The 24,282-nt window shown below is 37.2% G+C and overlaps 1 protein-coding gene across 2 annotated transcripts in view; it reads left to right on the top strand.

The window, feature by feature from the left end:
- Window positions 1-24,282, top strand: part of LOC140139128 (uncharacterized) — a 54,238-nt gene that overhangs the window by 15,083 nt on the left and 14,873 nt on the right. Inside the window, exons 7-18 of one of the 2 annotated variants that reach the window (XM_072161864.1) lie at window positions 952-1,078; window positions 1,538-1,658; window positions 2,750-2,913; window positions 3,745-3,895; window positions 5,032-5,179; window positions 6,197-6,247; window positions 6,808-6,972; window positions 7,901-8,060; window positions 8,438-8,697; window positions 12,780-12,983; window positions 14,600-14,678; window positions 18,297-18,549. In XM_072161864.1, the coding sequence (XP_072017965.1) occupies window positions 952-1,078; window positions 1,538-1,658; window positions 2,750-2,913; window positions 3,745-3,895; window positions 5,032-5,179; window positions 6,197-6,247; window positions 6,808-6,972; window positions 7,901-8,060; window positions 8,438-8,697; window positions 12,780-12,983; window positions 14,600-14,678; window positions 18,297-18,307 (1,641 nt within the window). In that variant the 3' untranslated portion in view covers window positions 18,308-18,549. Of the gene's footprint in view, window positions 1-951; window positions 1,079-1,537; window positions 1,659-2,749; window positions 2,914-3,744; window positions 3,896-5,031; window positions 5,180-6,196; window positions 6,248-6,807; window positions 6,973-7,900; window positions 8,061-8,437; window positions 8,698-12,779; window positions 12,984-14,599; window positions 14,679-18,296; window positions 18,550-24,282 lie in introns of those variants that run through there. The other variant, XM_072161185.1, reaches the window with a different exon arrangement.

Below are 24,282 nucleotides of genomic sequence, written 5' to 3'. Positions count from 1 at the left end.
ATGTACCCATTGAATGTGATCTGTCACATTGCACAATCGACTCCAAGAACAATTACTTTCACCGTCACCAAAAAGCGCAGAGCCACAGCGCCATTGGTGCTCTTGTTATGTTGAGGCCTATGTCCATCACGCAGAGCATTAAATAGCTTTTTATCGCAACAAAATTATACAATAATAAAAGCCAGAAACAAAGAAACTATAGTTTGCGTCTGCTTGTCATTCAAACTCCCTACGTCCTGTGATTGGTTAATATCACTATTAACACCCTATACTAATGATGCGGGAGCTTTGAGACAGACTTTTGAGTTAAAATGAGACCTTAGTGTAAGAAAATAATTACATTGTTATTAGCTGGAACATTGCAATGTTTTAAATATTAGAAGAAAATTAAGATCAGGAAAAAAATAGGTATAAATTCTCAATTTTTTTAAACAAATAAAACAAATGCTCTTCCAATTGAAATCCAGACATCCCATATGGAAGACATAACCTTAATCTTCGACACAGGGAGTGTGAATTTCAAAATGGGGTTACTGAATGGGTGACTCCATGTGAAATCTACACCTCTCTGTGGGAGATTAAGGTCATGTCTTCCATAGGCAGGGTTGTAGCAAGCGGGTGGACAGAGTGGACAAAGTCCAGGGCCCGAGGGTTCAGGGGGCCCAAGCAAAAGCGAAAATGAAATAAGGGCTGATAAAGGAGATGTTAAAAGACCTCCGCACTGCCTGCGAGGTTCTTGCTATGCCCCTGCATAGGTTGGTGTATGGATTTTGACTGGAATAACACATTTTGGAACAGATGACCCTGAATGGTTGGCTCCATTTAAAATTCACACTCCCTGTGTGGAAGATTAAGGTATGTCTTCCATACGGGGTGTATGGATTTTAACTGGCATAGCCCATTGTGACGCTGATTCTTACCAATTCTTTCCTTTATTTTTTGTCTTCTCAGTGGGCAGTGTTTATGGGGCTGGACCATGAGCGTACTCACATAGAAACCTCAGCCGTGTTGATAAGGCAATTACCCATTGATATGGTACGCAATATTGAGGGCTGGAAACTTTCCCCCAGGACACATGGTGAGTACATTTGGTTTTTATATCACTCATGGGTCAATCCATACCAAATCAACGAGGGCGCCCACCTGACCCCTCAGATTTGCTTTATATTTTACTCAAATGTTGTTCCTGTAGAAATATTAAAAAGTTTGAGGTTTGTAGCTCTTACTGATTTTCTATGGCAGCCATTTAAAAAGTTGGAGTAGGGAGTCTAAATTTGGACCCCAAAACTGCCCTTGAAATAAATTTCATCTTTGGGAGCTTGTACCTTCCTTAAAAGAGAGAGAGATAGAGGTCTGAATCTTGTATGCGCACTAATTTCATACCCAATTTGTCAAAAACAGTAACAAAATGCAAATGTTAGTAATTACGTGTTGTTTTACTGGGTCATTAAATATGCGAAAAAGTTTTGAATGTTTTGTAAACTAGCATGTTCAGCACCTCTAAATTCACATTATTGTTCGTTTTCAATATTTATAGAAGATGGAGTTAATAACAAGATAGCTATGGTGACAGTAGATGCCTCAGAAGTCACTCTGGGAAAACCTGTGGACTATCCTACCTATGGATGGGACTGTGAATACCCACAAGTCAATAAGAGGTAGGTCAAAGGTCAACATTCAATCAATGGTCTGACTGTAGAGCAGAGGGAATTTATAGAAGATTGCACTCAAGGTCTGTGATTCGTGTATAGTAGACTGCCCACCTAGGTTTCATTATCATTGAGGTATAGGACTTTTATTTTTTCGGAGAAGAGCAGCTAGGGCAACTACTTGATTATATTTCTACATGTTCATACTACATACTCTGAAAATTTTAGAAAATTAGCACGTGTCAGTTTTTTTAAAATCACATTTTTGTTCCTAAAATGGAAGTTATAGCGCCCTCAACGGGCACTCTCTCCATAGGGTTACATGTAAAGACCAGTTATAGAAAAATGGCCTTAAAATAAAAATGCCTCGTTCATTTTTCCTCATATTTTGCATATGATGTAGATTTAACATCTGGAATGTAATGCAATTGGTGTCGTTGCTGCTCTTCTAAATTCATTTATGTCCTCCCCAGACCAAGGTGTGCCTCACAGCCTGACTTTGCTTCTTTTCTTTTTTCCCTTAATCTCAATCTAAATTCACTAATTTGCGGCATCCAGCTCCCCACCAAGAATCACAAAATCGCGGGTGAAAAGTCAGATTGACGGCTTTGAATTTTTTTTAGTATGTGAGTGAATGGGAGTCAGGGCAAAAATATGCCTGGATACTTAATGAGCTATGATTGACAGTGGGTGTCATGGTGACGGCCATATTAGCCAATGAAAATCCAGATACTGTGAAGTGTAATTACATATTCATTATCTAGCATATTTTTGAATGGCAGTATCATCACATGTGCACCAGTTCTACAGATTTATATTTACTGAAATTTTCCTACTCTTGTCATGAATATAAGAAATACAGAAAGAACAATGTTTTTTGTGCGAACACTATTTTACTTGCACACAAAATTTGGTTTGAACTTCACAACACATAAACGGCAATAATCCAGGCTGATACGATTTCTTTGTAGGAGTTGCTGTAAAATAATGAAGTAAAAATGCTATATCGCCTTATAATGTTGCATTCTTTTATGTTGGCAATTTCTGTAATTTTTTTCCGACATAATTTCTGACTTATTTTATATAATTGTTTACTACAGTGTACCAGCATTTGAAGCCTCAGCATTTCTCATTACCAACAAACAATTCTTTCATTTTGTCAACACTCGTGGATATCATCGCAGAGAATGGTGGACCAAAGAAGGGTGGGAATGGAAGACATTTAGAGAGGCCAAGCACCCAGTATTCTGGGTCTGTACGAAAGGTTGGTAGCATGTCGGTATGCAAGGTTGTTTTGTGGTTTTATAGGAAACAAAAAACACATTTTACAGTTGAAGTAGCTAGCTGTAACCTATTCAAACTATCACAACATTCACATGCAGCTGCAAATCGGGGAAAAAAATCATTAATCACCCTGAAGAATTTCAAACATCGTCATCAGGTTGCTTGAGATTATGTAGGATTTTGGGTGTGACAGTGACATGGAGGCCAAATGAGATTGAGTATGCCTAATTATGTAGGGTTTGGGTGTGAAGGTGACATGGAGGCCGAATAAGTTTGAGTATGCCTAATTATGTGGGGTTTGGGTGTGACAGTGACATGGAGGCCATATGAGGTTGAGTAGGTCTAAATTATGTAGGGTTTTGGTGTGACAGTGACATGGAGGCCAAATAAGTTTGAGTATGCCTAATTATGTAGGGTTTGGGTGTGACCGTAACATGGAGGCCAAATAAGTTTGAGTAGGCCTAATTATGTAGGGTTTGGGTGTGAAGGTGACATGGAGGCCAAATAAGTTTGAGTAGGCCTAATTATGTGGGGTTTGGGTGTGACAGTGACATGGAGGCCATATGAGGTTGAGTAGGTCTAAATTATGTAGGGTTTTGGTGTGACAGTGACATGGAGGCCGAATAAGTTTGAGTATGCCTAATTATGTAGGGTTTGGGTGTGACAGTGACATGGAGGCCAAATAAGTTTGAGTAGGCCTAATTATATAGGGTTTGGGTGTGAAGGTGACATGGAGGCCAATTGAGTTTGAGTAGGCCTAATTATGATATGTCAACATTGCATTTTTTTTCACCTTTCATATTACATGTAGGTTGCAAATCCAATTGTGGAGCAGACCTTGCAGACTACACTCATTGTAAACCTAAAGACAGTACTAATGATGATAATACTAATGGACACAGTACTAATGGGGTTTCACATGGTGATGATGCCTTTGAGAGAAAACATGGCAGAAAGTACAGGTGAGTGGGGGGGGGTACTCGGTATAAATTTGCCATATGCATGTGGGGTTGTGCCGCAAACATGGGGCACATTTTCAGCCATTTGATATATCAATTAGGCCCAAAACAAGCTTTTTCTCAGGACGCTGTGTGCGTAGCCTTTAAAATGAGATTTAGCATGTAGTGCAACGTGTCAGTGCATTTTTTTAATGATAAATTTCAGACACAATGTCAAAATAAATACTCCAAGAACTGTACCACATCGTTTGCTCTGAATACCGATCTGTTGAAACATGCAAGTAAGGGCTCTGCGAACGAAATAGCGGGACAATATAGATCTCTGCCTTTTATTGAACACCGTCACTGGGAATTCCCAAAAAGATTGCTATCCCGTGGGACTGGCCTGTGGTAGTCAACTACCATTAAGGTAGACTGTCCCACAGTCTGGGTTCCATCTGTGGGTAAATAATTAGAGCTAAAACCACCTTCTCCTTCACTCCAAAGATTAAAACAACACACCACTAAGCCCTAATTATAAATGACAACAAAGTTATAGTGCTCCTAGAGCACTGTGTGTTGACGAAAACTCAATTAATCTACAGACCAACTTGTTTATTTTTTTTTTATAATAGCTCTCCTAAACCCAGACTGTTCTGCTTTGATAGTAAACTGACTGAATAATCATCAAGCTATGTAACGTGACTGTGGTGTCAATTATGATAGCCCTCATTGTCAATTCAAATATGGTAGGCACATAACATGCATGACCCAGTTCTATTGTCATTTTGCACGCGCGTTGGTTATGATCAATAGACTATCAATGAAAACCTATTTCAAATATCGCCTTGCTTGCTGAGATCTACATTGATTGGTCAGGCTAAGTAGCAGCCGCTTACACAAACGCCTCGCACAAACGGCAAGACAGTGAGACCACGGATGTGATGTATATAGAAAACTTCGTCTGACCCAGGATCGGTAAAATTGAACTCCCACAAAATGCTGGGAGCTGGAAGGCAACTTGCTTACACATTGGAAGGGTCCATGTATCGGGTTTAATTAATGTTGTATAATCTACATTACCAGTCGTTCTCCATGGAGCCGAGGGAGGGTCTACCATTAAAGTAGCTAACTTATTGATTTACACAATGTTTGTTTAGGTACCGTACTATGTGTGGTGAGATTGCTATGCCATGGGACTGGCCTGTGATAGTCAACTACCATGAAGCTAAAGCATTCTGTAATTGGAAGAAAGATGACTTTAGGTTGCCTACAGAGGCTGAGCAATGGGCCATGAGGGATGATGAGGTGAGCACTTATGTCTGTCGCGTATCTGTCTGTCTGTCAGTATGGCTGGGTGTTTGTTTCTTTGTCTACTTGTATTTCCTGGAAAGCTACCATGAAGTCGAAACTTTGTGTAGCCTGACAATGACTGAACGATGACTATTTTGAATGGATTTCACAAATAGTACTCAAGGAAGTTTAACGAAAAGTATACTTTTTGCCCTTGACAAATATTTTTGCAGGTATTTTTCAATCAAAGCAGTGATCAAAAGTATAAAAATATTTGAAATTTTTGGGAAAAGCCTATACGTGAAAGGTACATGAAAGTAACTGCTTCTTCTGGCAGTGATTGTTTATTGTTCTATGTATACATTGTATAGACCTTTTTCTGATGATGTCTCAGATGTAAACAAACAACATGTGCGTTTCCCACATGCCCACAGTGTGAAAACACCAAATACTGCATATTTTCTCCTTTGTTTTGTCATCTTTCACATAAGCTTCCATAAAATAATTTTTTAAAGGAAACTATATACTGGTTACCTTTGTTTCAGATTGTTTGGATACCATAAAATACAAAAGATACGGAAAAACCGCCATGATATTTGAAAATTAATCTTTGTTTTGTTTCACATTTTTGTTTACTTTTTACACCGTGACAAACTAAACGTGTATTGCGAGCTGACAATTCCGCGCAGGACGCCTAGCGTGGCGCAAAGTTGATCGGGCGTGCCGGCGCGGTATTTGCATTTGGGTGCTGATGACTCGAATGCTGGACCCAATATTGATTGATTGGTGACGTCTGAGAAAAAGGTCTATAGGGTATGCACTTCTTAGCTGCAGATCCCTGATTGTTCCAAAATGGTGTGTCTTAGGCCGTAGATGGTCAGCGAAATCCTGTAAAGTGTGCTGAGGCTTGTGAGTTTATGCCTGTGCATAGCACACTATAAATTTCTGTGCTTTATTATTTATAATTACTTACTGCCTCTCGCAGTCTGTTACGTTTTGCTCTGATAGTGTGCTTTATTGCTTTAATTCCAGGTTCCTAGTGATGAGATGCATAATGTTAATTCTGCCTATGATTCCTCAACGGTAAGTATTCAATGATGTAGTTTAATGCTCTGAGTGTTGGCCATAGGCTTCAATATAAGTTTTGAGATATTTTCTCAAAATATCAAGTGCTATAACTAGACTTGTTTGTGCTCATGTAAGTGCATTTTTCATGCTGATTCCAAATATGGTCGTGAAAATTTACAATTCTGAATGTTTTGAATTAAAAAAAAATTAAAACTTGTTATCTGCAGTCAACACCAGCTTGGAGAGAGTTAAAGAGGGAGGAAAGTTTTCTCATATACTCAAACAAAGACTATTAGCCAGATTTCAAGCAACCTTTAATTTGGACTTCCACCATGTGACCTGCAACCACAAAATGAATGAGAAATATCTAGGACACTTTACAAGCCCAAACCTATAGCAGCCTTCATGTAGCTAGCAGCCAAGGACTTTGATTCCCAACCATAGATAACAGTTTACTATCCTATCAAGACTTAATAGAAATGGTCCTGCTTGGAACAAAGATGTGTTATCTGTCCTGTATCATACCAAGTGTGATTTATTATATATCAATTGTGTTCTCATCAATGTCTTTATAGCCTGTTAACATGTACCCACCCAGCCAGAAAGGATTCTATGATGTCATAGGCAATGCATGGGAGTGGGTTGAAGACAATTTCAATGGCTATCCTGGTTTCAAGTCAAGCTATCTGTATGATGACTATGCTGGGTCTAGTATGGATGGAAGGCATAATATTATAGTGGTGAGTATAGAGAATGTGGTGTGGGGTGTGTCTGTGGGGTGGGAGTGTGAGGGGGGTATCCTGGATTCAAGTCAAGCTATCTGTATGATGACTATGCTGGGTCTAGTATGGATGGAAGGCATAATATTATAGTGGTGAGTATAGAGAATGTGGGGTGGAGGTGGGATGTGTGTGTGGAGGGGGAGGGGTGTCCTTCTTTCAAGTCAAGCTATCTGTATGATGACTATGCTGGGTCTAGTATGGATGGAAGGCATAATATTATAGTGGTGAGTATAGAGAATGTGGGGTGGGGGTGTTTGGTGGGGTGGGGTGTTTGTGTGTGTGTGTGGGGGGAGGGGGGTATCCTGGATTCAAGTCAAGCTATCTGTATGATGACTATGCTGGATCTAGTATGGATGGAAGGCATAATATTATAGTGGTGAGTATAGAAAATGTGGGGTGGGGGTGTGTCTGTGGGGTGGGGTGTGAAGGGGGTATCCTTGTTTCAAGTCAAGCTATTTGTATGATGACAATGCTCTGTCTATCAATGGAAGGCATAATATTATAGTGGTGAGTAGAGAGAATGTGGTGTGGGGTGTGTCTGTGGGGTGGGGGTGTGAGGGGGGTATCCTGGATTCAAGTCAAGCTCTCTGTATGATGACTTATAGTGGTGAGTATAGAAATTTGGGGTGTGTGGGGTGTGTATGTGGGGGGTCTGGTTCCTGGTTTCAAATCAAGCTATCTGTATGATGACTATGCTGGATCTAGTATGGATGGAAGGCATAATATTATAGTAGTGATTATAGAGAATGTGTGTGTGTGTGTGGGGGGGGGTAAGGGGTGCGCAGATGTGTCTGTCAATTTGATGTCATTTATTAAGTTGAAAAGCCTTCCTCCACAACTGTTTTTGACATAGATATGGCTCTTTCACTTTTTCCGTTCCTTCCAGGGTGGATCTTGGATTTCAAAGAGTGGCAGTATGGCTCACTTTTCCAGATACGCTTTCAGGAGGCACTTCTACCAGTTTGCTGGTTTCAGACTTTGTCGCTCTGTGAATTTCAATGAGGATCCACCGGTAGTACTGGTACCACAAATCAATGCTAAACAAGGTAAAAGAAACAAAGGTATTAGATAAGATGTGGGATAAAGAATGGCTAATTCTGTGAAATGTTTCCGAAATATGTACAAAACACACTTAGTTTCAAAATATGATTAATTGCTGAACAGTGTGGTACACATCATATAGGGATGGATTCTTCGTGTAATTACTTTGTTTAAGCTAATCCCAACCCTTATCCTAACCCTAATCCTAACTTTAATCCACCCAAACCCAACCCTAATTTCATGTAAAATTACATTAAGGAGTAAGGACAACACATACAATATGATTCAATCTCACAAGATCACACATACTGACCTTACACCTCTAACCACCATAACTCAACCATAACTTCATCTATTTCATTTATTTTTGTCTCTTCCCAAGACTTCACAATATCACTACGTAACACAGACAAGCATATTCAGCAATCTAAAAACCAACAATTTCTGGAGGAGAGACCAGAGGCTCTGCAGAAGAGATTGCAAGAAGAGTATGGTAGTATGAATGAAGGCAATTTCTATAGCAGACTCCATGATATATGCTTGGATATTGTGCAAGCACACAATAATAGTTTCAACAGAGTGTTGGATGTTGGGTGTGCATGTGGTCGATTGGCATTTGAGTTAGCAAAGGATTTTAAAGAGGTACTGTTTTCATTGTCTCTCATTGTCTATGTCTCTTGGTCTCCCTCTTTTTATCTGTCTCTCTCATCTTTCTGTCTCAGTTGGCTTGCCATCTCTTCATGTCTTTCGCTGTCTCTTGTTTGTTTGTTTGTTTGTTTATTTCTTCTTTATACTGGGTCCATATTCAGGGGAAAATTTAAGTATTCCCCTGTTCTTCCATATGGCCCAGTTATTACATACTAAAAATACAAATAAATAATTACAAAACACTTAGAATAATTTACTATATTAACTTAAATTACATTAATTACCAAAATTAATTGAGTACAACAATAATATTAAGAGATAGGTAAAAAATAATACATAGCACACACTATATTGCATTAATTAGACTACATTTTCAAATACATTGACAAAATTAATATTATTATTATTTCTTATTGCACTATGAGAATTTAAATTTTAAAATGATAAAACATTATGCCAGCATAATAATTTAAATCAGGATTTCAAAATACAACAAACTACATTCAAATAATCAAAGGAAATGGATAAAAACTTAGTGGCTACAAAATGTAGGATAGAACACAATAATCAAACAGCAAAAAATTTAAACAAAAGAAATTTGGCAAAAGTTGATCCTGTAACAATCATTGCAATGCCTATTATTTAAAAATACCCAACAAAAGAGCCTAAATTTTAAACCAATGTTTGGTGGCAAGAGAAATTTATAGACCTACTATTTTGGATAGAATCTTGATTTAAAAACACCAGTACTGGTTGGTAACGGAGAAATGATTGAATTGTGGAGTTGATTCCAAGCAAGAGCCCCCCTATATTGAAATGAGCGCCTGCCATATTCAAGAAAAGGCCTAATGGGTCTAATTTTCCCGTGAGCACTCGAGCGAGTATTGAGAGTGTGTGAATTCCTACAAGTGAAAAATGATTGCACAAAGCATTTGGGACCAGCCCAGAAAGACATTTAAAAACAGCAAGATTGAGATGGTAATTTCTGCGCTTTTCCAAAGTTTCCACCCCATCTTTTTACTGAAGATACTCATTACTTGTGCTTGAATTGGTTTCCTTAGAATAGCCCTGGCTGATCTTGTTTGGAGGCGCTCTATTCTGTCACATAAATACTTGCTGCAGTTGCCCCATACAATATCACAGTAATCAATTCTTGGCAATAAAAGGGAATTGTGTAAAATGGTAAGACTTTCCTGAGACAGATACTTTCTTATTCTGTAGAACAACCCAATATATTTCACCACAGATTTAATAACATTATCAACATGAACATTCCAGGATAGGGTTTGATCAAAATGTAAGCCAAGGTATTTAAAAGAGGGCACTGTTTCAATTTGATCATCTCTAATATATACATTGAGAGGGGCAGCTTTATTTAGTTTAAAATGAGACCCAAAAAGCATGGATTTTGTTTTTGATACATTCAGAGTAAGTCCATTTTCTTCCATCCAAATTGCAACTCTAGTCATGCATGCAGTGAGATTTTGAGCAATTTCAACAGCTGATTTACCGGTACAAAAAACAGCAGTGTCATCTGCATAAAGATTGATTTTACATGGCAAATGAGAAACCACAGCAGGCAGACTATTTATGTACAATGTGAATAGAAGAGGGCCTAGTATGGATCCCTCACGGCACCCCATAATTTACACTAGCAACATCTGAAATGGCAGTGCCAATTTGAGTAATTTGCTTTCTATTTGATAGATATGAGATGAACCAATCAAGCTCCAGACCTCCAACACTAAAACTCTGTAACTTTCTAATAAGAATAGGATGACAAACCGTATCAAACGCCTTCTTGAGGTCCAAAAATACTGCACCAACAAGATGACCAGCATCGATATTTTTCAGAATGTAGTCGGATACCTCAAGAAGGGTTGTCTGAGTCGAGTGTTTGGGTCTGAAGCCTGATTGTTCACTAGAAAACATGTTATGACTAGAGAGATATTCATACAACTGATCATGAACTATCCTTTCAAGCAATTTCATCACCACAGGGATGACGGAGATGGGTCGGTAGTTTCCAACAGAAGAACGTTGACCATCTTTAAACAATGGTGTGACCCTGCTAATTTTCCATTTGGAAGGAACAGTACCAGTTGTAACACTCAAATTAAAAATGTGGGTTAATGGAGCTGAAAGAGGCTCTGCACCAGCTTTCAGCAGGCGCGCACTAATATTGTCAAGCCCAGTTGCTTTATGGGGGTTTAATTTCTTTAGTTGTTTCAAAACCAGACATGTTGTAATATGACAAAAATGAAAACCTGAGTTACAATTACTACCAGAAGTGTTCACAATAGTATCATCAATGCCTTCAAATTTGCTTGCCAATTTTTGGCCAACAGTTGCAAAGAAATTATTAATAGTATTAGCAATATCAGTACCATCGGTAACTGTACCAGACTCAGTTTCCAGAGAAGATATTGTACTCTGTTTTTTACCTGGCAAGAGTGTTTTCAAGTTCTTCCATAGCCCACGTCTCTGTCTGTCTGTCTGTGTGTCTGTATGTCTGTTTCATTGTTCCTGTCCTGTTTGTTTTCAAGTTCCTATATGTCTGTATCTGTCTATCTGTGTTTTATTGTTTCCGTTTTCCAGTATTAAATGCCTCCATCAGCAAAGGGCTATTCCAGTTGAAATCCATACACCCCCTATGGAAGACACAACCTTAATCTCCCACACAGGGAGTGTGAATTTCAAATGGGTTCACTGAATGGGAGACTCCATATAGAATATACATCCCTGTGTGGGAGATAAAGGTCATCATGTCTTCCACATGTGGTGTATGGATTTCAACTGGAATTGCTCAATAGTGATGTTCTTAGTTGAATGATCATTGCATCAAAGAATATTAATAATCTGTAGTACTGTTACTCTAGTGCAGTTCAGTACGACAGTGCGCATTTCATTTGGCGCAGCTTAAGGGCTCGAATAGCGACGTTTTAATATATCAATTTTTAATCATTTGCCATAAAATGGGTATTATAATTTATATTGCGAATTTAAAAAAATCAAAATTATTTGATATCAGAAGGACATACCTGGTATTCAGAATGCAATTCTATATGTCTAATGTGCTCCCAGGTCCCACAAAATATATTGTGCAAACGTTGCTATCCGATTCCATAAATCACCAGTGTTCACAAAGCACCGGCATACAGATGCAAGGGTTTAAAAAGATGCGCATTCAAAGCCAGTTGCCTCAATATTTTTAAGTGTAATGAGGACAATGTTGTGCACCATACATGCAATAGCTGCCTGCTGTCATGTCAAATTTATAGCAAGTTTAATCTTGTCATGTCTGAGAGTAGTAGGCACAGAATATTACAGACCATTTGCAACCAGTGTCCCCATGTTTTGTTTGCTGTGAATTCTTGCATAATTATTCATGAGCGCCGATTGTTCAATTGTGCGTGTCTGACAAGCACACCGCGATAGAGCTTTGCGTGTCTAAAAATATGCGGTATATGCATAGCAGTTTCGCCTGTAGCATTTCATGGAACAATCAGCCCTCATTATCAGGTGATGCTGCAACTTTGCCTGGTTGCGAATGGTGTGCGGTATTAGGACTTAAGATGCTTCGATCCAGGAGCAACTTGAATCACCTCAAGAAGAATCAAAACTCTCATTTGTCAACTTGTTTGAATTCCCCTGCAAATTATGTAATTTCAAATCTTACATGAGGCAGCTATTGCACTCACACAACAAATTATGCAATTTCAAATCTTACACGAGGCAGCTATTGCACTCACACAACAAATTATGCAATTTCAAATCTTACATGAGGCAGCTATTGCACTCACACAACAAATTATGCAATTTCAAATCTTACATGAGGCAGCTATTGCACTCACACAACAAATTATGCAATTTCAAATCTTACATGAGGCAGCTATTGCACTCACACAACAAATTATGCAATTTCAAATCTTTCATGAGGCAGCTATTGCACTCACACAACAAATTATGCAATTTCAAATCTTACATGAGGCAGCTATTGCACTCACACAACAAATTATTTTCACATGGATCAGGTAATGCTGGATATATGATTATAAGAGAAATATCTATTACAGGTTGTGGGCTTAGACTTTTGTGAGCAATACATCTGTGCATCAGAACAGCTCAAGAAAAAAGGACATCTCAGCTACCACTTACTGAACGAGGAAGATTTGGACCAGCCACCTCCTGCAAAGCAAGCTAGGACCAATGGTGAAGAGATGGATGAAGATGCCAAAATACCTAGTGGGGTGGATGTCAACAGGGTTACTTTTAAGCAGGTAAAAAGAAACTTATCCTTTCTTAGACGACAAAAAAAACCCTGTTCTACGAGACCAACCGACCCAGATTTTGCATTTTAGGGATTTTTTGGGATGCATGAAATTAAAAGTAGCCATTTTTTGGCCCCCACATATATGTGGGGCTTTTGTTATATCATCCAAATGGTTGTTTGTTTCTTTCTTTGTATCTTTGTTTGTTTGTTTGGCCGGGCGGAAGCAAATTCATTAATCCACTTTGCAACTCCAACGCAATGGCCGATCAACTTCAAACTTGGTACGGGGATATGGTATGGTGGTCTCATGTGTTGTATAGTTTTGTGTCGCATTATTTGCACATTTATGAATATTAATGAGCTCATTAGCATATTTTGCCTACATTGTCATTAATCCACTCTGCAGCTCAAACGCAATCACAGATCAACTTCAAACTTGGTATTGTGATAGTATATGGTGGCATCATGTGCTGTATACTTTTGTGTCATATTATTTGCATATTTATATATTACATCTAATCAGTGAAGCGTCTTAATCTCAACACTCGTAGTACCAAGAATGAGATTTAGTTCATGGTCTATATTTAAGGGACATTAATTCATGTACATTGATACCGGATAGTAAAAAATAAATCAAGAAATATGTAAAGTTAATATACATGTAATTTAAAAGAAAATAAACGTTGACAGAAAAATACAGTTTTGGGCCTTACAGTAAGCCAAAGAATTAAGGTGCCAGTTGTGTTCACCTATGTATATCCTATTATAAAGACAAATATATCAAAATTAAAAAAAGCCGCCAATACCTGTACTCTTTAGCTCTAATTTAAGACCTTATTTGTTGAAATTGGTTGAGAATTAAAGAAATCTAATGAAGAAACAAAATCAAAAGTTGCACTTTTGTGTTCTAATCAATGAAAGCACGACGCTGGTTTTAACGTGCTAATCAATGGAAGCACAGTGCTAGTTCTCTTGTTTGCGAAGCTTTGTGTACAAATCAATAGGGCTTGCAATGGAGCAAACTGCAACTTTTAAATTGACATCTTCCTTGGGTTTTTGGATCGTCGTGTCTGTATTTCTTGAATAATTTCAACAAATGAGGTCTTAAATTTGAGCTAAAAGATGCAGCTATTGGCTGCTTTTTCCAATTTTGACATATCTGTCTTTGTTTAGGATATATAGGGGGTGAACATAACTGGTACCTTAATTCTTTGGCTTTGGCCTTAATTCCTAAGTGGCCCCCTGGCATAAACAACTGTTTAGTCATGAAAATACATGAACCCTTAAATCTTGATCAGGTCAGCAGACCATCTGTCAGACAATAAATGGGCTATACAGGTTGAAATCCATACACCTCTATGGAAAACATGACCTTAATCTCCCACACAGGGGATGTGAATCTCAAATGGAGTCATCCTTTTAGGTAGCCCATTTGAAATTCACACTCCCTGTGTGAAAAATTAAGGTCATGTCTTCCATAGGGGGTGTATGGATTTCAACTGAATAGCCAAATGCTGTAATAGAATAAATTTGAAAGTACTACTACAATTTTAGAAAATACAAAATATATATTTTTTATTTACATAAATTTCTTTTGATATGTTGTCTTTACTTTTCTTGTAGATGACTTGGCTCCCCAATGAGTTGGCAGACTATGACCTAGTCATCCAGCATGGATTGGAACGGGTGCAAAACAAGAAAGGTTAGTATCTTGTTGTAATGGAGATCAATGGGTTCAAAGGTTATCAACCAGATGTACCAAGTTTTTTCCTGATCAATAAGATTCTTGTTTGATTAAAGTTTCGAACTTTTGATCCAAACACAAACAATTTATTCCTACATAGGAATTTTTAGATGGTGCGCTGTCATTCACCAGCGAGAGTGAGACTCGGGTTGAGACCATTTTAACCTTAGACTTGGTCACTGACTTCAGGTGTATCCTAGGTGTAAGATATTTATGAGTTAGACTAGTGTAAAGACTTAATTGAAACATTGAGCAACTTATGGAATAAAGCTGTATAATGCTTCAGTAGAAGATTTTTGTCCTAGGCTAATTATGTGCTCTGTAACACAAAGAATAAACCAGACTGATGTAGACTACTGGAACCTGTCCCAATCCTGGATTACAGATGACTTAATTATTTACTTTGATGTGTACTGCCTCCTTTCAAACCACTTGTGGTCTCTGTCCAAGATCTTAACAGGTCTAAATTAGAGTCCGAAGTTTTCTGTTTTACGGAAAACGGAAAAAAAACCGGAGGTACAACACGGAAAATGACATTTTTGTATGACGTGCCAAAAATTGTTAAAAGATAAAGGAAATAAATTATGTTAAAAGCAATCTTGAGCTATGTGTGTCAAATTTTATGATAAAAATACTGTTAAATAGTACCGAAATAACCGAAAGTCGGCCGATTATCATAAAAATATTCAAATCAGAGCATATTGATCGCGATATTGAACACTTCATTGTGACATTTCTATCATTCATAATCATTTTTTATTCATTTTAAGCTTTATTCATAAAACATGGATTTACAAATTTTACAACACGGATCACAACACGGAAAATGGATTTTAGAAAACGGTAAACTTCGGACTCTAGTCTAAATCCACACAGTGTCACTGTGAACGCGAGTCTGAGCTAGTGGATATGGTCTCCAATGTTCCAGAAATATTCTGCAGTAGGGAATTAACTTTTTGTGTTTGGATCAAATGTTTTAAAACTTCCATCATTAATTATACCAACACAGATGGGCTATTCCATCTGAAATCCATACACCCTCTGATGACCTTAATATTTCACACAGGGGGTGCAGACTTCAAATAGAGTCACTCATTCAGGTAAGTTGTGGGGTAACTCAATTTGAAATACATACTCCTTGTGTGAAAGATTTCTGCTACAACTATTTTTTTTTTTTTATATATTTATTAAATCTTGTCTATGATGATGTTGATTGATGAATAAATATTAATTGAATTGAGATTATGATCATGTCTTCCATCAGGGGGTGTATGGATTTCAACTAGAATACCCAATGTCATCTATCATGTTTTTGAAAGTAAACATCAGCTGTTTCATTTCATTTCATTTATTTTCAAGCATTTTAATGAATTTTATTATCAAATGTCTCTTCTTTTATTCCTACTTGAGAAGTTCAGAATAAGAATAGGAAAGTTGCTACATCATGTATCAAAATGATTGGTACTCACCAGCTGTGGTGATTATGGGCAAAACTGCCACATCAAAATGCAGAATAGGAGCTACCTTACTTATAGATAGGGCCGTGTGTTTTGAACTCGCCACCCTTAGCGTTACATCACAAATATTATGAATTTTTACACCAATCAAGTTTCAAATTAGAATATCTACACAACTATCAACCCTAAACTAGCAAAAGTATACATTTTTGAAAAGCTGAAGGCATAAGCAATTCAAATATACACATTTCAACTCATTGTACAGGGTGACCTTGAAGTTATACAGGGTGGAATAAAAAATTCCAAATAAAAAATGGGTCACTTAATGCATTGCTTATTACTAACTTGCAGTTATAAACTGAAAGTAAACAACATTGATTTGGTTAGAGGTTAGGGGATCCTACTGACTGGGGAAGAAAAAAAAATCACAGCTGTTTGGTAATCTCAGAATACAGGGTGTCCCAAAATATGTTCAAATTTTTTTACAATTCAACATATTTTGAACTGAAACATTTTAACCCCTAACCCATACAGAAAAAGTAAGTCCATATTTAGATTCCTCATCAAATTTCCTCTCAGAAAATGTATACTTTGACTATGATAGGATAAGTAATTAAATATTTACAGCAACTTTTAGATTTTGAAGACATCCGCATTGCTTACTACAGTGTTTAATATGACAACGGGTAGTTTTGTACGTAAAAGTTTGTATTTTACAGACTAAACCAATCATAAAGAGTTCAAAATTATTAAAAACAATTAGCATAATTAATAACCTTTCACAAGAGCTCTTAACCATGCCTGTAGCCCATATGGATGCAAAGATATGATCAGTTGATTCAACGTGCACACGCAAAATCTATATTTCTCATAGACTTTGTACATACTGCCACCGCCACAACCGCCACCGCCACAACAACCACCTCGGCCATTCTGAACTCAAAAAATTATAACTCCACTATCTTAGCTGATAAACAATTCTCCTTTGGAGGTCTGTTAGGTCACTCATTTAGCTACAAAATGACACCAAACACACTACAATACCTTTTGTTTAAGCAGAGATATAACAATTTGAACGAGTCTCGATTTGGAAAAGCGTAACAAAACCACCATTTTTGGGTGGCGAGTTCAAAACGCGTGGCCATAGATGTTTTGAATGTTCATAAAACTACAAATCCTGTACATTTCAAGAGGATCCAATGTTGCATATATTGAAGCAGTAGACTTTTCAATAAACACTAAAACCTGATAGGTACCAATTATTTTGATACAGCTTGTAAATACAGATCACAAAAGAATTAAGGTACCAGTTAATTTCACCCCTGTATATTCTAAACAAAGACAGATGTGTCATTAGAACCAGCAGCCAATACCTGCATCTTTTAGCTTGGAATTACAACCTTATTAGTTGAAATTAGTCAAGAAATGAAGACACAAAGATCTAAAATCCCAAGGAAGATGCAAATTCAAAAGTTGCAGTTTGCTCCATTGGATGATTTTGTACACAAAGTGTTCTCGAACAAGGGAACTAGCGCCGTGCTTTCCATTGATTAGAACATTAAAGTTGGGCGACTATCACTTTTTTCCTAGTCGATTAGTCGGCAGCAAATAGTCACGACTATGACTATAGTCATGACTATCTGGTCAGAATTGAACCAAAAAATTGGGTGAAAGTTTGGTGCAACTTTACACTAACAAGTCAACAAGATCAATTTAATGATGATTTATGGACTTTATGATTACTTATTTGATAGTGTTACTATTGGTAAGACAATGACTAACATTTTTATCACATTTTCACAGTTTATATGCAAGTATTTTGTTGGTTTTGGTGCGGACATCTGGTGGTTTTAACATGATTTTGTAACATTTAAATATAGTTGCGTTTGACGAATTTTGGTTTTCAATAGTCGGAGTCGCGACTATTACTGGTAGACTAACGATTATTGGCGACTTAGTCGCCCAACTCTAATCAATTCATGAAAATCTTCCAGACGAGAACCAAAACATTAATTTTATGCGGTTTTACGTACTAGGAATAAAACATTAAAATCATTTTTATTTGAAATACATAATACTTATATTTCTATATTCTATTTCTATTTGATCTGTTATTAAGGTTTGGTGTGAAAACTATTACCTCTGGCTTTGCTGGCTGGTTATATGCTGTTGCCATGACAACATCTGGGAGCTTGAACCTTAACACTTGAACCATTTCTTACCCAGGTCACCATTATTTGAGTACTTGAAGTAACAGGCACCTCAGTGAAATTACCAGCTTCAGTGAAAGAGTCTGTCTAAGTTCCATATGTGTTGAATGTATGATAACTATTTGAAATATGTGTACATCCACTCATATGTGACACAATCAATGTCGCTTACATTGATTTTGAGATATTGTTAATGAAAACTCCATCAAGTTTGCGGTTTGAAAGATTTGGTTATTTACGTGTTGCTTAGAACAAAAGAAGTTGAATACTATCATTGCTGCTTTGCCTAACTAATGACTTTAAGATACTGCTTATCAAATGACTTTTAACTACAAAAAGAACTTGTATATACTGTGACTATTTACAGAATTGATTTTCTGGTGCTCATAATGCAAAGGAGGGATTTACGTCAAGCAAGCAACCATTGGCTATATCTCAAAATCAAAATCAATAGTAACTACAAACAATCTCATTACATTTGTCATAAATAACAATACAAAATTTTTGAAATAATCCTGTTGAATTCTGTTGAATGAAATGGAAGATAAATAACCAAATGGAAATGCTCATGAAATGACATTGTTGTTGGATTCTCTCAACCAATATTGTCATATTGATATAAAAAAGGCTCTCTGATTGATTTTTCCACACAAATCTTCTGAGTTTGTTGCAAAATGTGACAATGAAGACATATAGACCTAATTCTTAATTCAAAATACTATACGCTTATATGTACAAGATCCTAATGTGGAATTTAGACATGACGCACAAAACCAAATTTGCTGTATTCATATAAGGGCCATAAAATGGTGACAGGTCACTCACTGCGCAGGACTGCAGAATTTGGCAGCTAATAAGGTGCTGAATTTGACACCATGAGGTAGGTTGTTGGTCAGCTAATTAACATGCATTTTTATATATCTTTCATTTCGCAGTTAACAGACACCTTTGTCATATGACCCGTCACATGACTCATCACATGATTCATTCCATCATCATTTCTAATGCTTTATTCCCACACCAGAAAGATTGAGTAATACAGTGCAGACATATCGTTGTAGTTTTCTTAAACAGTCGAATATCAGATAAATATAAACCATTCTTTTGTATTGTACTGACAGCAGTAGGTGATGTTATCCCATCAGTCTCTCCCAGCACTTACAGCAGTAACACACTTTTGTTACTGCTACAAGTATCACACAACAGTCCATATCTTGGCGGCGCCCTTCAAATGAGGTCAATTTGAGGTCAAATTTTAAAATGTTACTGCATGCAGTAACATCTAGAACCATTAAAAAACATGGCTGCCAAGAGTGTTACCCTACCAAGTAACACTTGTAAAATATTGGCCATAACTTCCTCTTTTCAATTGACCGTCGCACCTACAGAACTGAGAGTCGCAAAGAAATTAACTATGTAAACATGATCTTTAAGTATCAAGGTAACAGATTATCCAGATACAATTACAATCATTTGATTTCTAAATGATGTAATAGACCCCCAAAGAGGAGCATTATCACACCCAATTATGACTGATTTCAACACTTTACAAACCACAAGTCCATCTGACCTTGGTCAGTGTGCTATGTTTATTTGGGAAAATACCTATTCAGACCTATTCTCTTCATCCAGACACACAACAGTCACTTACTGATATGATACATATTGTTATTTAGCTCCAATAGGTGTGAATTGCAGAGACTGTTCAGATGTCACTGCTGCAGGTAACATCATCTGAACATGTCACTTGCACCAGTAACACATCCATGTGTCACTGCTGTGAGTGCCGGGAGAGACTGATTAATGCAATGTAAAACCATTTTTGCCATGGTCGCTTAGCAAAGTGGCATGTCATAAGATATATAGGGATGGTCAGTAAGAATACTAGGGGGGCAATGGGCAAAACAAAAAAATTACAGAAAATTGCCCAATTTTTGCACCCTCCAAAAATAATGTGCCACCACTGGAGACAGTTATAGTAATTGAGTATGCATTAGTGTGTGGAAAGCATGAGGAGCACTATATGTGACCATCCAGCACAACTGAGCCCTGAAGTCGCCAATCATCATTTTTGAGATATTCAACCAAAATATTCTGCTTGAAATTAGCTTTAAAATGATGTATATCATGTCTATAGTACTTAACATTTAAGTAGTGAAAAATCAATAAAACAGTCAATAAATCCTTTGTTTCCTATTGTTTATTGTTAAGTTCAATGGAGCATATCTCAATAGTGGCACTGGCGACATCCGGGCTCAGTTGTGGTGGATGGTCACATATGTGACCATCCACCACAAATGGGCTGTAATGTCCGCACAGCTTGTTTTGAGATTTAGGTCGATCCTTCATGTAATTATTTCGTGTAAGCTAATCCTAATCCTAACCCTAATCCTAACCCTAACCCTAATTTTGTGTAATTACATGAAGGACTAACCAAGATTTGGCCCTTGAAACAACCCCTCAAAAAACTAGAGAAAACCAAGGATTACCAAACTCTTGTACTGAAATTTACTTCTTAGCTAGTAACAGGGACATGTAATACATCAATGTAAAGCTTATTTTGAGGAAAAGTTGCCTGTCAATATATCAAAATGTGAATACACTGACGTTGCAGCCCAATTACGATCCGATCCAATCAGATTAAAGTCTACAATAATAAAATTGATAAAATAACGAGCAAAAAAAAAACCCACATAACAATAAAACGCATATACGAGGGGGTATCCAAAAGTTTTTGAAATTGCCCAGAAGTGAAGGAGCTATATTGATGAAATTTTGTCAGTGTAATTACTGGTCCTTATGTACATTATGGTCCAAAAATGGTCTCGTAAGCATGTTTACTTTCTTTACAGGTGGCGCTAGATGGGCAGTAGGTGCATAACCTGCAAGATGGTGAAAATTGAGGTATGCAGCATGATTAAGTTCCTGCATTTGAAGGGTTAGGCCTACAATGCTCAGAAAATCTATGATGAAATGAAAGCTATCTACGGTGACGATTGCCCATCATATGGCACTGTTCCTTTTTGAAAAACTGGCCACATGTCCCTCACAGATGAGCCAAGAAGTGGACGTCCATCACTTACGGATGATGCGGCCACAGTGAAGAAACTCAAGAAAGTGGAGGATCTTATCATGAAAAGGTTATGCGCCTACTGCCCATCTAGCGCCACCTGTAAAGAAAGTAAACATACGTATGAGACCATTTTTGGACCATAATGTACATAAGGATCAGTGATTACACTGACAAAATTTCATCGATATAGCTCTTTCACTTCTGGGTGATTTCAAAAACTTTTGAATGCCCCTGGTATGCCAGGACTAGGGAATTTCAACATCAGTAGGCTTATGTACTAAGCAAGTTAGTAATAGTAATAACTTAAATTGTCAAAATTTCAGACTGTGGTCTTATGGGATCTGATCATGTCACATCTACAGGGTGTATCAAAATAATTAGTACCCATCGGTAATACATCAAAACATCAAAATATATCAAAATAGCCACCTTATTTGTAGATTTATGTCATATAAATATAAGGTCAGTAAACAATATAAAGTAGTCATTTCAAGAGGATCTAATGTTGAATAATGGCATTTCATTAGACAATAAAGCTGGGTACCAAACATTTTGATACACCCTGTATGCAAACAGATTATATGTATTCCTGCTTTCAAAATATATTTTCAGCATCTCAGCATGCATGCATTGCTATGGCTAGTCATAACCCTGGGGTATTTGCACTGGATGTCAAAGGTCACACTGGACACAGCGCCACTTTTTCCCTAGTTCCCATCACACACTATTCCAGGGGGTACTGTCGTAGTCCACCTGTCGTGAATAACTAGTTACAGGACACACAGTGATATACTGCCGGCTTCCATTTTGGAAAATGTTGAAAAATATGTACACAGATGTTCTACATTGCTCTATGGTAATCCATGCATGGATTTAGTATGCCCATATTAAGACAATATAATTGCAAGGACCGTCTGATGCACATGATCCATGCGGTAGATTTTCTACGACACCCCCAGAATAGTGCATGATGGGAACAAAGGAAAAAGGTCTGTATGTATTGTAGGGTGGCATGTATACATGTAGTTTGATCAGCTCTAATCGGCGGGAATTGTTAGATTTTTACCACAAGGCCGAAAATTAGACCCACGTTAAGAGTGATAGTTGATTTGACTGGTCTATATTTTGTGTGTTATAGAAAGTATACAAAGTATAGGGCTTGAATTATAAATAAATTGTTATGCTTCTAGCAAGATGTCAGGTGACAATTCTCAAAATAAAATATATTGATATTAATACGCGATGTAATAAGGCCGCTGATTGCAGGAGCCATAATTTCAGCCATTTAACTAAAACTGCATTGAACTTCTTAATTAATATTAATACAATGATCTTAACAGAAGCCAATAATCACATTTATATTTCTATATGTCAGCATTCTTCAGTTAACACCAGTAATACAAGGGTCAGTCAGTATGTTTTAAGAGTTGACTCGTGACATCATTATGTGGATTGTTTTCATGGCATTTCTCAATGATTACATAAACACTGTACCTTCAGCCCTCGAATTAAGGATCTGAAGGGGCACGGCAACTTTTTTAGGGCAAGTTGTTAATTGCCTTGGATTTTCACTGAAAAGGCAAGGCAGCACGGCAGTTTGTAATATTTCAAGAGGGCATCATGGCAACTGTTGAAAATTTGAAAAGGGCACCAAGGCAATATCTCAAAAGTGAAGAAAACACACACAAACATAGATAAATGATTTTATAATGAAGGGGCAGGGCTGGGGCACCGACAGCAACAGGCGGCGGATGACATGATCGCGCCGACAACTCGTGAAACCGCCCGGCCGTATGGCATTTTCCATATACTGGTTAGTTTTGTGGGGTTCATTATCGAACCCCAACGGTTTTAGCTTGTATTTATATTATTTACTATCAACATAGGCCTATTTGTTTGTGATATTTCAAGCGTTTTAAAATTTGAAAATAATCCCATTCAATTACACGGTTGACGATGAAAATTTACTGAATTTAGGGACTGCACGTCATACACCACCTGGACAGCAACTTCATTAGAGGGCACGGCAAGTGACTGCCTTGGGTAAAGGACATATTTTGAGGGCATTACGGCAGTGGAGATGGGCACCCACGGCAAAATGCCTTGGGTGCCGTGGGTTAATTCGAGGGCTGTGTACCTTTGTCTTTCAAACAACACATGTAAAAATTATATCACACACATGATAATGTAACAGCATTAGCATAAAATCAATGGTCTAGAGTCACCTACTGAAATTGAGTCGTTTTTGTTAAAGGAAGGTGACCTGATATATTTGGAAAATCAAATTCTTTAAAACTTACATATAACATAAAATGTCATCCCTTTCAAGCACTCATGCAAAAAGAAAATGTAAATGTTTTGTGTAAATGTGACTAATTCCTAATGGAATTACCGACATTTATACAGTGTGATATTGGTACTCTACAGTGTTTTTATTAATGATAATCATCATGATCATGTAATATATTGATTTCAAGTGAAAGGCCTTATTTTTCTCATAAACATATTGAAATTAGAAGTTCCAACTCAGTGTATTTCCCTAGATATTATCAAAAAACTGCCTAATTAGTCTCAACTATGGTATACATAGTTGAGACTAATTTGGCAGTTTTTTGATGATTTCTTCGGAAATACACCGATTTGGAACGCCAAATTTCAATATGTTTATGAGAAAAATATGAGCTTTCATCTGATACCAAAATCAGCATTTTGATGAGGTAAAGTGGGGGATGAGATTTTCAATCAGGTTACCCACCTTTAAGGGAAATAAGAGGCTGAAATGAGGTATTGTTGTATTTTTTATATTTTCTCGGGAATTAAAG

This window comes from Amphiura filiformis, chromosome 1 (assembly GCF_039555335.1).
Source record: "Amphiura filiformis chromosome 1, Afil_fr2py, whole genome shotgun sequence".
Taxonomy (NCBI): domain Eukaryota; kingdom Metazoa; phylum Echinodermata; class Ophiuroidea; order Amphilepidida; family Amphiuridae; genus Amphiura; species Amphiura filiformis.
The sequence above is the reverse complement of the archived record's forward strand: the minus strand, read 5'-3'. Positions and strand labels throughout refer to the sequence as shown.